Here is a 16,363-nt window from a genome sequence, read left to right on the forward strand (position 1 = left end):
CCCCGCATTCAATTTGCCTGACAGGAGACTCTGATCAGCTCTGAATTGAGCCGGTTCACACAGATCAGGGATGGCTGCAAAGCGCACTGGAAAAAGGGTCCTGTGCATCTTTGGCTCCATTTCAGGTGCGAATTCTGCCGAAAATTCTGAGCCGATTCGCACCTGAAATTGTGTACAGGGATGCACCGGATCTCTGCTTTGAGCCACGGCCGCAGTTAGTGTGAACCCAGCCTTAGTGAATCAACTCCTATGACTCAATGCTAATCTGTCATAAATCTTCGCCAGCAGTACATTTCCATGCTCCAAAAGCTTGCGTTTACATTTTTTTTTAAACTGCTTCTTACACATTTACCTCTTGTAAAATGGAAAACACAAATCTGACATTTTGAAAAATAATATTACATTAATGTACATTGAAAAGCACTTATCTAAAATACAGCAAAATGTAAAACTCAAGAAGTGGCTTTACCTAAAAATGTCCTTCAAACAGAGGCAGCAGCAGAGCGCTTTCTGGTACATAAATATTTTCCCTTCATGTGCAAACAGTCAAAGTTGAGAATTTATCAAAACTAGAGCAGTCAGAATCTGGAACAGATGTGCATGACAACGAATAAGCGTCTCTTTTTCATTTTCAAAGCTTAAAGGCAGAGTTCACCTTTAAAAAAATAAATGAGTGCACTTTTTTTTGTAGGTGAAAAATTGTGCATTCATAATTTTTTTCTAAAAAGCCTGCAGAGCATTGAAACTGATCACAGGTGCAGTGTCAGGCTCTTGAAGACTCTTGGGATAGATATCTTCCAGTACCTCCGATACGGGCAGGCAGTTACTTGAGAGCAGGAATAACATAGAACTACAAGCGTGCTCACCAGCGCCCTTGTAGTTCATTGAGAACTACAAGTCATCAGCTGCAATGGTTAACAGTACTTGTAGTCTATTCATTCACAGGAAACCGTGATTGAATGATGCGGCCAGGTGGGTGGAACCCTGCACAGTCGCACGGTTTTCAAATTGTGACAGCAGCTGTGGGGAGAAGATCCCCTGATTGATGTCACTGGGAGGTGGGGTATCTGGGGTGCATACTGAACTTGTTACACCCATAAATACAGGTGTAACGTTCAAAAGGGTGAACGTTAACGGAAAAATCTGCATATAGAAGCTGGTTGGTTGCTATGCCCAGCTGCTGCAGTGAGAACTATTTACCATTTGTTTTAATATGACCTTTTATATGTGGCAAAAGGGAATAGAGTATGAGGAACCTGTTATGAATACCCCATTTTGGCAACTGTGTAATTGAGGGTGTAATTACCCGAATTTAACTGAACCATGCCTAAGAGTTTGATTCTCCCTCTCCCCTGTTGGTTTGAACTCACAATGGATTTCAAGAAAGTGTCACGCACAAGTGTTCCTGGACACACTCCCCTAATAAACCAGGCCAATGATCCCTGTTTCATTACACAGTTTTCTATGGAGGGAACTGTGCTCCAGCACAGTTTGGCTCACACTGCAGAAAAATATACTGGATCACAAGTGAACCGCACCCAGAACAACATGTTCCAAGTGGTTCCAAGCTCGGTTCAGAGCACCTATACTGCACAAACAAACCAGCCCAAGTGGGCTGACCTATGCCTGGTTAAAAGTGCTAGTGTGAGTGCATCCAAAGGGCCAGATTCACGTAGAATCGCGGCGGCGTAACGTATCCTAGATACGTTACACCGCCGCAATTTTTCATCGCAAGTGCCTGATTCCCCAAGCACTTGCGATGAAAACTACGCCGGCGGCCTCCGGCGCAAGGCAGGCCAATTTAAATGGGCGTGTGCCATTTAAATTAGGCGTGCTCCCGCACCGGACCTACTGCGCATGCTCCGTTTCTTAACTCCCGCCGTGCTTTGCGCGCCGTGACGTAATTTTTTTTAACGGCGACGCGCGTAGCGTACTTCCGTATTCCCGGACGGCTTACGCAAACGACGTTAAATTTTGAATTTCGACGCGGGACCGACGGCCATACTTTAGACAGCAATACGCTTGCTGACTAAAGTTAGGGCACCAAAAAAAAAAAAAAAACGACTAACTTTGCGACGGGAAACTAGACTAGCGGCGACGTAGCGAACGCGAAAAACCGTCGTGGATCCGCCGTAACTCCTAATTTGCATACCCGACGCTGGTTTACGACGCAAACTCCCCCAGCGGCGGCCGCGGTACTGCATCCTAAGATCCGACAGTGTAAAACAATTACACCTGTCGGATCTTAGGGATATCTATGCGTAACTGATTCTATGAATCAGTCGCATAGATAGAAACAGAGATACGACGGCGTATCAGGAGAAACGCCGTCGTATCTCATTTGTGAATCTGGCCCTAAATCCCTAAGAAAGCCAGTGAGGATGCCGGTTACCTGGTACAATGATGTTTCTAGGTAAGACATGTCATCATGTTTGATGCTACATAGGTATCTTCTACTTAGGGGTGCAACGGATCAAAAAACTCACGGTTCGGATCGTTCCTCGGATCAGGAGTCACGGATCGGATCATTTTTCGGATCGGCAAAAAAAAAAAAAAAAATCTCCCCCACTGTAATATCCACATCTCCTCCCCCCCACCAACTATAATACCCCCTCAGTGCAGACCCCCCCCTCCTCTCAGTACAGTGACCCCCCCTTCTCAGTACAGTGACCCCCCCCTGCTCAGGACAGTGACCCCCCCCTGCTCAGGACAGTGACCCCCCCCCTGCTCAGGACAGTGACCCCCCCTGCTCAGGACAGTGACCCCCCTGCTCAGGACAGTGACCCCCCCTGCTCAGGACAGTGACCCCCCCCCCTGCTCAGGACAGTGCCCCCCCCCTCCTCAGGACAGTGCCCCCCCCCTGCTCAGGACAGTGACCCCCCCCCTGCTCAGGACAGTGACCCCCCCCTGCTCAGGACAGTGACCACCCCCAGCTAGTACCGACAGACGAGCGGCGTGTCCCACGAGTACGGGCTCCTCCTCTGTGGGTGTAAGCTAGGCCGAAGCCGCGGCCATAACATTAGAAAAGGCTGCGGCTTCGGCCTAGCTCCGGAGCCGCCGCCGTAACATTAGGAAAGACCGCGGCTTCGGCCTAGCTCCGGAGCCGTGGCAATCCGCGGATCACAGTGTGATCCGATCCGAAGGGGGTGACCCGTTCGGATCACGGATCAACTGTGATCCGTTGCACCCCTACCCAGACCTAAAGCACTGGTTTCACAGTCATAAAATCTTCCGTCATGATATCTTAGGCACTACAAGGCTGCAATGTATAAAAACAGAACTATGACAAAACGAGTTAAATAATTAAAATAAATAAAAAAAAAAAAGCTGTTCCATCTACACAATTCTAACAAAAAAGTGAATGAATTTTACACACTTAAAAAGGTGCTGGTCTAACAGAAATAACATTTAAACACATTTAGCTGTATGCGAACAAAGACAGTTCAATCAGTAGGGTCCTTCAAAATGGATTCCATGTCCACATTATAAAAAGACATAATTAAGTACACAGAAAATGTGGCACTCAGTGCATAGAAAATATTTTTGGTTTACATTCAGACATCAAATATTTTCTTCCGCTTTTTCGGTATTTATGCGTTGCAATGGCTATATTGCACAGGGGTTTCAGGCTGCATCTTCCTAAAACAAAGGAACAAATTATTAGCAATAATATACATAACTTTTGAGAAAGTAATACATTAAAGGCCAAAGTACAGTAAAAAGAATTTTATAAGTAAAAAGAAAATTCCAAATGGATTGGAAGTGGGCTGGTTCAGCGAGGACCAGCCTGTTGGAAAGTGTTTGCTTGAACAGTGCCATGGGCTATAGCTCCATGGGAGGGAATCCCCCATTAATGTGTGGAAGGGGAAATTTATTAATTTTCTTTCAACCTGCTGTTGAAAAAGAAAAGAAAATTAATCACGTATGGCCTGCCTAAAAGTCAAATAGGGGTAAAGAAAAAGCAAATGAATAGAAAATGTTAATGGCTTTGCGGAAAATTAAATCAAGCTCACAAAAACACTATACTATGGAATTTATCATTTTTTAAGTCTGAGCCAGTGTTTCTGTGAAGTTAAAGTGGTTCTAAAAAGTAAAAGTTTTATTTACCTTAATGCATTCTCTGCATTAAGGTAAAACACACCCCACTATTTTTACCAACCCCCAATATCCCTAAATGTGCATCTGCTTCTGTCACCACTCCAGCACAGCTCCCCTCACTTCCTGCTTTCACAGGAGAAACTGGAGCAACTGGGCAGTTGAGTGTTGTCAGTCAAGTTCCTGTGAAGAGGAAATGAGAGCATAAAATGCGAATGGGTGCCTCCTTAGCCCCAGATTGCTAGGGAGGCACCTGGAGCAGGGAAATTCGACAGAAGATGGCGTTTGCTGTGCAATATTGTTGTACAGAGCAGCCGAGTATGACCTCTCTTATTTAGGAAACAAATCAACTTTATATCTCCTACCAAATCACATTAAAATGGGCAAGACCTACAAGACCAACACCAAGTAATAAAGCAAGAGTTTCCAGATGAGCATCTCACCTCACTGACAGCAAAATTGAGAATTTATGTTAGTATACAGAAGCACTGAAATGGTTAAAAACAGCAGTTCATTGTAGAAAATGTCAGATAACTAAGGATCCCTGTCTTCTTTAAAACAAATTATGGCTTGAAAAGAGAAGCCATTCAGCTAGATATTTCAGTAAAAAAAGAGTTGCACAGAAAAAAAACATAAGATGTAGAAAATTGTAGAAAATAGCAGCTTACCAAAATTACTTTCAATAATTCATTGGCTACTCATCCTAGAGGTTAGTATGTTGTTTCTGGCTTTTTTCTGTCATTTTTAAAAAGCCAGTCAATACAAAACAGGCATAGAAGCTTGCAGTTTCAGATAAAGATGGGATGAAATATTCAGTAATTTAGAAAATAGTTTCAATTGTAATATGTTAGTAAACATGGTAAATATTTATAGCAGATGAGAGTTTGTTTCTGGTACTTCGATTCAACATTGCCAAATGATGTTAGTATGCAAAGCAGAAAGCTGCACAGTACAACATAGTGACATTCTTACAAAGGTGGTATGGACTTGTACAACAATGTTAAACCTTTCATATATTTATAAGAATGGAAGTACCTTGTACGTGTTTTTTTTATTATATATCTGATTCACAGCTCTGGCTCTACAGACGCCGCAAACTTGTCTGTCTTTACGGAACAATAATAATCACTGGATAAAGAAGAAAAGAATCTATTGTATAAAAAAAGTGTCACAAAATATAACAACTAACATTTATTTTTAGGGAGTTATGTATGTGCAATTGCAAGGAATAACATTTAACTACAAATCAACAATGTGTTGTAACTAATAAAAATGTTGAACTGTTGGTAATTTTAGCAACATGACATGTAGGATCTTAGAATTACAGTTTAAAAACAGTTAAAGCAGTGGTTCACCCTCCTTAACAACAGTCTAGCATTAAATTCGGCATAGTAGCGCGAGCTACAGTATGCCTGTCTGTATTTTTTTATCCCCGTACCCACTCCGCAATTGTATATTGAAGATTCCGACTCCAGCGGGGAATGGGCGTGCCTATGGAGAGGGAGGATGATTGACGGCCGGCTCTGGCACGTCACGCTCCCCGAAGACAGCCGGAGTAGGTCTCGGCTCTTCACGGCGCCTGCGCACAGGCTATGCGCAGGCGCCGTGAAGAGCCAAGCCTATTTCGGCTATTTCCGGAGACGCGTGACGTGCCAGGGCCGGCCGTCAATCACCTTCCCTCTCCATAGGAACGCCCATTCCCCGGAATCTTCAATATACAATTGCACAGTGAGTACGGGGATAAAAAAATACAGACAGGCATACTGTAGCTCGCGCTACTATGCCGAATTTAATGCTAGAGGAAAAAAAAAAAATCATTTTTTTTTATATAGGGTGAACCCCCGCTTTAAGGATGCATTCTCAGCAGGAATGTAATTGTAATTTTCTTAGGCAGTATCTGTCGCTCTCATCTTCGTGAAACACACTTCCCTAGAGCAGAAACTCTGGCTTTTCCACCACCATGTGCCTGAATTATCCATTTATGTGAACAGTCTGATGTAAGCAATAACTGATTGTAAAGGATACACGTGCCTGATAATTCGTTGTGGGCACATCTGATATCTTGCTTCCCTAGTGACATCACTGGGGGCAAAGCAACATGAACAGCAATAATTAACTGCTAAATGCAATGATCCAGTTTTACACACCCAAAATGCATGAATAACCAACAGTCAAGAGTCATACAGACTTTGAGGTGCAACCCTGAAGGCGACTATCATGAAGTCCTCAGACACATGGCCCGAGCAATAAAATAGAGAACAGGTTGATGATCAGGATAGATGTCAACAAACTGAGTGCACCTGCAGTTCACACAATCCACAGAATAAGCAATAAGCCAGACCTGTGGAAAAGACGAAGGCTGAATGCTCAACAGACTATTTATTCACTCCTGAGGTGTCTTTATCCAGATTTAGTGGAATTATAAGATTTTTGGTATTGCCTACAAAACAGTCTACAATTTTTTTTTATACTGTGAAAGATGTTACGCTGAGTAAATTGATACCCAACATGTCACGCAATCCAATTCCAAAAAGCATATAAAAAGCAAACTCCTGGCAGCACGCTGTAGCGGTGTATTGTGGTCACGGCAGACCTACGATGCAGCCTCTAAACCTCATGTCACATACCTGATGGTTGTGAGCCCGAATTGCAGAGGACGGCCTCCCTTATGGCTCCCACTCGTGGCCCCCTGGTAAGGTAACAGTAAGCACAGGAGTAAGGAGTGGCACGGGTGCTTGGCAGGATCAACAAAGATGAGGAAGTGGATCAGCCAACCAGAAGCTTCCTTGCAGGAACTGGATCGGTTCCGTAGACTGGGTAGGAACAGCTCAGACTGAATCAGCGTAGCAGACTGGATCAGGAGCAGCTCAGCAGGTAAACTGCACCCCCCGATCGGAGACTCCCCGTGGAGTCTGATGATTTTCTTAATGAATGCCTGCACTGTTTCAGGGGCTGAGGGAGTGCCTTTCATTGGAATGAAATGTGCCATTTTCGACAGACGGTCAACTACCACGAAGATAGTGGTATGATCTTCTGCCGGAGGTAATTCAATAATATTCTATGGATAACATCCTCCATGGTCTGTCTGGGACAGACAAGGGTTTTAGTAGCCCCCAGGCCTTGGTTCTATGGGTTTTGTTTCTGATACAAGTAGTGGAGGATTCTACATACCTTTTACCTCTTCCCGTAACTGAGGCCACCAAAATGTACGCTGTACCAAGTCGGTGGTTTTGGTTATGCCAAAATGCCGGCTAGTGCATGGTCATGGCAAAGTTCCAAGACAGATACTCGTAGGCTTTCAGGAATGTAGATCTTGTCTTTGTGCCAAAATAACCCATCTCTGACCTGCAGTCCTGGTTCAGAAGGCGGTTTCTGCCCTGTGGAGGCTTGTTTAATTCAGGAAAGCAGGTTTTCCTGAAGCAGAAGAAAGTTGCCAGGGGCAAGGATGGTATCCGGGGAAGAAATTTCTTTGGACTTGTGAAACATCTGGGACAGGGCATCAGGTTTAGTGTTTTTGGAGCCTGGGCGATACGTGACATGGAAGGAAAATCTGGAGAAAAAGAGTGCCCATCCGGCTTGTCGTTGCTTCAACCTCTTCGCAGACCTCAGATATTCCAGGTTTTTGTGGTCAGTGAATATCAGGATTGGATGGGCAGCAACTTCCAGCAGGTAGCGCCACTCTTCCAGCGCAGAGTTTATTGCCAACAACTCCCGATCCCTCACATCATAGTTCTTCCCTGCTGTTGAGAGTTTACGGGAGAAGAAGGCTACTGGGTGAAGCGGGGCCTTGGTTCCTTGTCTTTGGGACAATATTGCCCCTACGGCAATCTCAGATGCGTCAAGAACAAATGACAGAGAGGAATCTGGATGTCTTAAAACGGGAGCAGAGGTAAAGAGCCCCTTAAGGGCCTCAAAGGCTCTTTGGGCCTCAGGGGACCAATGGAAGCGGTTTCCCTGTTTGGTTAATTGGGTGATTGGTGCAATGATGGCCGAGAACCCTTTGATAAATTTGCAGTAAAAGTTGGCGAAACCAACAAAACGTTGGATTCCCTTCTTGTTTGCTGGGACCTGCCAGTCCAGGATTGCAGTAATCTTCTGGGGGTCCATCTTGATGCCCTCACTGGAGATGACCAACCCCAAAAATTGTATACTTTCCTGCTCGAATTCACACTTTTTGGCTTTCGCATACAAGCCATGTTGACGAAGTCGGCCCAATACACAGATGTGTATTGGGCCGACTTCGTCAACATGGCTTGTATGCGAAAGCCAAAAAGTGTGAATTCGAGCAGGAAAGTATAAATGCCTGTGGTGGGATTCAAGGGAAGAAGAAAAGATTAGAATATCGTCCCATTAGACGATAACAAATAAGTCCAAAAAGTCTCGAAGAACATCATTAATAAAAGTATTGAAAAGTGGCGGGACCATTGCACAACCCGAAGGGCACCACCAAGTACTCAAAGTGCCCAAATCGGGTACGGAAGGCAGTCTTCCACTTGTCCCCGTCCCTGATGCGGACCAGATTATAGGCACCACGGAGGTCAAGTTTGGTGAAAACGGTAGCGGTCCCCAGCCTCTGGAATAACTCTGGCACCAGGGGGAGAGGGTAACATTTTTTACAGTGATCTTGTTTAATTTGCGGTAGTCTACGCAAAGTCGAAGGGTATGGTCCTTTTTCTCGACAAAAAAGATGCCGGCGCCTGCTGAAGATGTGGACAGCAAATATAGATTTTCATCAATATATTCCTTTAATGCCCCTTGTTCTACCTCTGTCAAAGGAAAAATCCTACCAAATGGAATTTCGTCTCCAGGAAGCAGCTCAATGGGGCAGTGGTAGGCTCGATGGGGTGGTAGAGCCTCTGCCCCTTGTTTACTGAATACGTCCAGGAAATCGTGGCAAACTTCTGGAATAGACTGACGTATTTCAGCTTCAGAGTCCAGGCATAGCAAGGTAGACGGCCCATGAGGGCCGTGGGGCCCACAGAACTGCTGGCAGTAAGGTGAAGAAAAGGTAACCTTCCCTGTGGCCCAGTTGATGGCAGGATTATGAACTTGTAGCCAAGGCATACCGAGGATTACAGGAAATAACGGGGAAGAGATTATATCCATACGTAAAAGTTTGTGGTGGGAACTGGAGATGATGGCAGGTATAGCGGCAGTCTCTAGAACTACAGGGCCTGATTTGATAGCGGACCCATCAGCCAGATGAACAGAGAGTCCATGGGTTTTCAGAAGGAAAGGAATCCGGCGTTTAGCAGCAAAAGATGAGTCCATGAAACAGCTGCAGGCCCCAGGGTCAATAATGGCGGGTGTTGGCAGAGTCTTCCCTGGAAGCTGTAATGAGACAGAAAGGGCAAGATGAGATGCAGACTTGGTTATAAGGTCTGTGTAGTCAGGAGACATAGAGAGACACTTAGTGAGTTTCAGAGGGCAGTAGTAGTGTCCAGGTTCTCCGCAGTACAGATACAGATTGTTTACCCGACGTCGTTGACGCTCTTCAGGGGTAAGGGAAGGACAAAGGACACCAAGCTGCATGGGCTCAGGTGCATCAGCTGCAAGGGCTGGTGGTGCAGCGGGTACCGGATGTAGATGAATTGGAGCCCTTGGAAGCATCCAGGTTGGGCGAGAAAAACCCGTAGCTCTTTCAGCCCTTCGCTCTCTCAGGCGTCGATCGATTTGTATGGCTAAATCGATCAACGCATTCAAGGTCTGTGGTACCCAAACTTTAGCCAGTTCATCTTTCAGAGGATCAGAGCAGCGTCGTTCCAGTTCGTATCTGCGCTCCACCGCCTAAACTCAGCTACGTAATTCTCTGCTGCCCTGCGTCCCTGCTGAAGGGTACGTAAAGCAGCTTCTGAAGTTGCCGAAAGCTGGGGGTCTACGTACAGCTGGGCCATAGCGTCAAAGAAGGTGGTAAGGTTGGTCAGAGATTCATCCTTCTGTTCTAGGAGGCGTTGGGCCCAGGTTTGGGGTTCTCCAGTAAGTAAGGAAATCACAAAGTCCACCTTGGTGACTTCCAAAGAAAAGGTTCGTGGCTGAAGGGCGAAATACAGCTCGCAATAATTGCGGAAAGCCCTGAAGCAACTTCGATTTCCGGAGAATTTTTTGGGTGTAGGGACCCTAGGTTCCGGAGGTAGCATCACCACTGTTAATGCCCCAGTAAAAGAGGTGGATGCACGGGGTGATCCCTGGGTTCCAGTAGAGTTGGATAAAACCAGCACCCGTTCGTGTAGCCTTGCTGAAGATTCTTAACTGCTTCAGTCAAACCTGCTAGGTGCTGACACAGTTCTTCCATAGGGGAGGCTCCCTGCTCGGGCTCAGACATGGCTGTCTGCTAGTGTCACGTACCTGATGGTTGTGAGCCCAAATTGCAGAGGACGGCCTCCCTTACGGCTCCCACTCGTGGCCACCTGGTAAGGTAACAGTAGGCACAGGAGTAAGGAGTGGCACGGGTGCCTGGCAGGATCAACAAAGGTGAGGAAGTGGATCAGCCAACCAGAAGCTTCCTTTCAGAAACTGGGATACAGGAACTGGATCGGCTACGTCGACTGGGTAGGAACAGCTCAGCAGACTGGATCAGTGTAGCAGACTGGATCAGGAGCAGCTCAGCAGACTGGAGCAGCTCAACAGACTGGAGCAGCTCAGCAAACTGGATCAGGAGCAGCTCAGCAGACTGGATTAGCTTTGCAGACTGGATAGCTTAGCAGACTGGATCGGAACCAGGAACAAATAGGACCAATACAGGAGTAGTCAGACAGGCCAGGTCAGATATCAGGCGGGCAGCAAAGGTACAGGGGTTCAGGCGAAGAGGAGTCACAAACGGCCCGAGGTCAGATGCAGGCAGATAACTGGATTGTCAAAGGTAAGCCGGGTCTTAATTCAGGTAACAGTCTCAGATCAGGTTTAAAGGCACACAACGCTGTAGAGCAGACAGCGAAGACTGCATGTGACAGGCAGGCTTAAATAGCTCGCCTGATGCCAACAGAGGTGCGCGCACGCACACGCATGCGCAGCTGCACCTGCAATCAGGAACCGAAGAGTCTGAGGCAGGATCTTCATGACACCTCACCCTCACTTGTCAGTATCGATACATTACATCCGGCAAAACGTCATGCATCACAGATGGTTGCCGTACAGCCACGCCCGACATGTTTCATCATCACGACTTATTCATGGGATTCGTCACAAACGGTGTGGTGGAAGAAAGTTAATTTTTTTACCATAAAAGATTTATTACAGAGTTGATCACCTGGAGTTTATGTCTTTATGGACTTTTATTGAAATTTCTTCACATTTAAGATATTTTATATTGTATGTTAATATAAAAATTGTATTTATTGTATATTTTCTATTTTCACTATCACATTGTGTTAATTTAGGAGTTTACTTTAATGGAATTGAATTTTAGATTTTGTAGTTTTACCATCACATGGTAAATTTAGGATTGCCATTTTCATTATCATATGGCGTTATAGGAATTTTTGTTCACTATAATATTGTGACACTAGCGTCACAATTTTTTCATTGAAGATATTTTTCACAAATAAAAAAAAAAAAATGGTTTGAATTTTTTTTTTCCCCTTTAAGAGCTGTGGGCAAAAGTGACGTTCTTACGTCGCTTCCGCCCTGCAATGGTATGGAGACGGGTTGAGACCATTTTCCCCTCACTCACATACCACAAAGGGGAGCCGGCACGATCACCGGCGGCTCCGGTAAGTGGCCAGAGGGCACCGGAGCGTGGCGGAAGGGGGGCCCTCTCCCACCACCGATAAAAGTGATCTTTTCGCGCAAATCTGCCACTTAAACCACTTTTATCTAAAAGCAGAACATTAACTCAATAAAGCAACTTTTTTTAACAATTTTTTTTACTTTTTAGAACAATAACCTTGCAGCTTTTGAATTTGGGTCTCTCAAAATGTGAAAGACAGTTTCCTGGCTACCTAACATCATTTGAGACCCTTGTGTGTGAATTGTGTACCATAGACTGTGCCTTGCTGTACCCTAACTTAATACTTCACTAGGGTGTGGTAGCGACGGAAGCAGTACTGGTACAGACACCTTTTTTGGGGTGATTTTTGGGTTGGGGTACCAGGAAAGACACCATCAGGAAATTTTTCATGCAGTTAGCTCACTGCATCTGGATTTGGGGTTTGGCCCACAGAACCTTCTGGATAAAAAAGGGCTTTAACAATCGCTTCCTTTTAGAAATGATCCACTTCTTCCTGTTGCTTTGTAGCATTATATACAGCCAATTGAAATAACTACAGTGGATAAAGAAAAAAAACACCCCTTTTAAAAATTTGTTGCTTTGCAGCCTGAAATGAAAAACGAACACTGTTTGTTTTATCCAGCTGTATTTATAAAAACCAAAGTGAAAAATATAAAACACAAAACATGTCAGAATTAAAAATAAATAAATTAAATAAAACAAAACAGAATCACTGAGTTGGAAAAGGATCACCCCCCTCCTAAAAAAATACTTGTAAATTTAATCAGGTGTAGCTAATCACCTTTTCAATGTCACACACAGCCATTTGACTTTCAACTGTGACCAGCTGTGTTCATTTTAATTAGCTCAGCATGAAAATAGCTTTCCTGGAGCATTTCAGTGCCCAGTAGTGCAATTGAACCAAACAGTCAACTATGGGTGGCAAGGCACTGTCAAAATTTCTCTGGGATAAAGTTGTGGACAGGCACAATTTATGAGATAGATCCAAAAAAAATTCAAAGGCTTTATCAATGCCCAGACGCACACGATTATTATTAAAGTGGAGCTCCGTCCGAAATTACACTTTTTAAATAAAAATACCCCTATAATACACAAGCTTAATGTATTCTAGTGAAGTTAGTCTGTAAACTAAGGTCCCCGTTTTGTTAGGTTATTACAGCATTTTGAAAGTTTATAAACTAGCATTAGACCGTGGCCATCTTAAGTGTGGGCATATGAAGCCAGACTGTATTACTTCCTGGATTTCAGCTTTGCAGATCTCGCACATGCTCAGTGCTGCACAAGCAGTGTAATAGGTTTCAGGTCAGGTTTCCACAGCAACAGCAGTGTCAGACGAAGTTTCCGCCCCTTATGCAAACCTCTCCTGAAATAACCCATTAAAAGTTGATATGCGGAGGGGATAGGGATAGCTGATCGCTGAAAGTAAATTACATTAAAAGTTGATAATGAAAAACAATGACATCGCCTACTAAAAGTTGATAAGCGGGCATGGGGGGGGGGGATTGCCGATCGCCGAAGTTGATAACTCGGGGGGGGGGGGTGGCCGATCGATGAAAGTAAATGGAGAGAAATGACAATCAACCGCCGATCAGCGAATATAAATGACACTGACAACGCACATTAAAAGTTGATAAGCAGGGGGCAGTGGGGGGGGGGGGGTTCTGCCGCCAATCGCTGAAAGTAAATGACAATCAATGACATCGCCCATTAAAAGGTTCACAAGCAGTGGGGGGGGGGGCTGCCGTTGATCGCATATATACGACAATGACATTGCAATGACAACTTATAAAACTTTGTGCTGCCGATCGCTGAAAGTAAATTACATTCAATGACATTGCCGATGGCCGAATATAAATGACACTGACATCGCACATTAAAAGTTGCTAAGGGGGGGGGGGGGATTTGCCGCTGATCGATAAAAGTAAATGAAAATCAATATAAATAGAAAGTAAATCAATCAATATGACAGCGCTCATTAAAAGTAGATAAGCACACTATAACTTGAGAAGCGGGGGGCGCCGATCGCCCAACATACACTGCCACCGCACACTATAACTTGAGAAGCAGGGGGGGTGCCGATCGCCCAACATAAAAGACAATAGACATGATGGGTGCCGCCGATCGCCCAACATACACTGCCATCGGACAGGGGGGGTTCTGCCGATCGCCCATCATAGAAGACACCGAGAAGGGGGGGGTGTTTGCCGCCGATTGCCCATCATAGAAGACCACTGAGAAGGGGGGGTGCTGCCGAGAGAAGGGGGGGAACCGCCGATCAACCATCATAGAAAAATAGAAGACACTGAGAAGCGGGGGGGTGCTGCCGATCGGCCATCATAGAAGACACCGAGAAGGGGGGGAGGGGGTGTTTGCCGCCGATTGGCCATCATAGAACACACTGAGAAGGAGGGGGGGCTGCCGATCAGCCATCATAGAAAAATAGAAGGCACTGAGAAGCGGGGGACGATCGCCCAACATACACTGCCATCGCCGGACATAAAAAAAAAACAAGAGGGGTGAGGGTAGATTCGTCTGCCGCCCGCCGGACATAAAAAATACTGAGAAGCGCGGGTGGGGGTAGGAAATTACTGAGAAGGGGGGGCGGCGTGTTCCGCCAATCGCAGGACATTAAGAAAAAATATTGAGAAGCGGGGGGGTGGTTGCCCAAATTCGTTTAAGGGGACTGAGCAGCAGGGGATGAGGGGGAGTTGAAAAAGAGGGTGGAGCTCACTTTAAGAAGTGGAAGGTATTTGGTACAATGCAGACCCTCCCTGGATCAGGATGTTGCTCCAAACTGGATGAAAGAGCTAGGAGGAAACTGGTCAGAGAGGCTACATAGAGGCCTACAACTGAAGCAGTTTCAGGAATTTATGACAGGATTGCAAGAAAAAAAAGCCACATACAGTCACAATTGAGCTTTGCCAAAATGCACCTTGAAGATTCTCAAGCCACATGGAAAAAGGTGATACGGTCTGATGAGACTAAAATTGAATTATTTGGCCTCAACACCAAACAATATAGCTCACCATCCAAAAAACATTACTACAGTAAAGCATGGAGGTGGTAATATCTTGTTATTGGGGCCGCAGGGACTGCAACACTTAGGCCTTGTACACACGGTCGGACCAAACCGATGAGACTGGTCCGTCGGTTCGTTTTCAGCGGTTCACCTCTGAAGTGGCCTGACATGTGTATACACCATCAGTCCAAAATCCGAGCGGGTCAGAACGCGGTGACGTAAAACACACGACGTGCTGAATAAAACGAAGTTCAATGCTTCCAAGCATGCGTCGACTTGATTCTGAGCATGCGCGGGTTTTGAACCAATGCTTTTCTGTACTAACCATCGGTTTGGTCCGATCGCCCAGCGGTCCAGTTTTGAAACATGTTTAGAAATTTTGGACAGAAGGAAACCAGACTGATAGCCTATACACACGGTCGGTTTGGTCCGATGAAACTGAACTTCGGTTCATTCTCAGCGGACCAAACCAACCGTGTGTACGAGGCCTAAGATTGAAGGAAAAGAGGATGGTGCAAAATACCATCAAATTCTTTAGGAAAATCTGCTGCTCTCTGCCAGAAAGTTGTCAATGAGAAGGTGGTTTACCTTCCAACATGACAATGACCCAAAGCACACAGAAAACATGACCACAAAGTGGAGGAGAAAAGGGTGATTGTCCTTGCATGGCCTAAACAGACTTAAACCCCATTGCAAATCTGTAGAATGATTTAAAGACTGCAGTCCACAAATGGTCACCATCAAATTTAAAGGGGTTGTAAAGGAATTTTTTTTTTTTCATAATAAGCATCCTTTACCTGCAGACATTCCTCTTTTCACTTCCTCATTGTTCGTTTTTGCTCAGAAGTTGCTCTATTTCTTCTCTGTTCTGTTCACTTCCTGCTTGTGTGATTTTACTGACCACCGTGAAGGGAGGCTTTACTGCGGTGGTCAGTAACGTGCTCACCCCCTCCTGGGAACTACATCTGTGTGGCAGGACGCTCTCTACGTGTTAGAGACTTCAAGGAGGTGTGAATTACTGGGTGTGCCATAATTCATACTGGGAAATGTAGTTCTTACATGAACGAGCGATGCAAACCAGGAAGTGAATGAGAGAACAGAAACTAGAATGCCGGAGGTGATATAGATGAAGGAATTTAATAGGTATTTACTTGTTTTTTAACAAAATCCACTGACAAAGCCCTCCCCGCCTCCCCTTTTTACTAGGACTGCGAGCATCCTAGCAACCAATGACATGCTTCAGTGCAGACCTGCAGCACTTCCCAGCTCCTGCTCTGCTGTTAATGCCAGTGTCTTTAACCACTGTAATTCCATATACAGCGTGCCTGTGCAAAAGCTGTGTGGGAGTCAGGAGGTGTAGCAAATCTCCAGCTGACACGCAGGAACACTGTATGTGAAATTAGCGGTAAGGCATATTCAGGTAAGGGGTAAATGTGGGGTGGGCATAAATGTACAGGAAGAATCTGCTGGGGACACAGATGGACAGGAAGAATCTCATGGGGACACAAGTGAACAAGTAGACT

The 16,363-nt window shown here is 45.3% G+C and overlaps 1 protein-coding gene across 1 annotated transcript in view; it reads right to left on the reverse strand.

The window, feature by feature from the left end:
• Positions 1 to 3,385: 3,385 nt before the first annotated feature.
• Positions 3,386 to 16,363, reverse strand: part of LOC120928429 (C4b-binding protein alpha chain-like) — a 217,912-nt gene continuing 204,934 nt past the window's right edge. Inside the window, exons 12-13 of the mRNA XM_040339535.1 lie at positions 5,131 to 5,223; positions 3,386 to 3,639 (exon numbers count right to left, since the gene is read on the reverse strand). Of these exons, the coding sequence (XP_040195469.1) occupies positions 5,163 to 5,223 (61 nt within the window). The 3' untranslated portion in view covers positions 3,386 to 3,639; positions 5,131 to 5,162. The remainder of the gene's footprint in view (positions 3,640 to 5,130; positions 5,224 to 16,363) is intronic.

Source organism: Rana temporaria, chromosome 2 (genome assembly GCF_905171775.1).
Source record: "Rana temporaria chromosome 2, aRanTem1.1, whole genome shotgun sequence".
Classification (NCBI taxonomy): domain Eukaryota; kingdom Metazoa; phylum Chordata; class Amphibia; order Anura; family Ranidae; genus Rana; species Rana temporaria.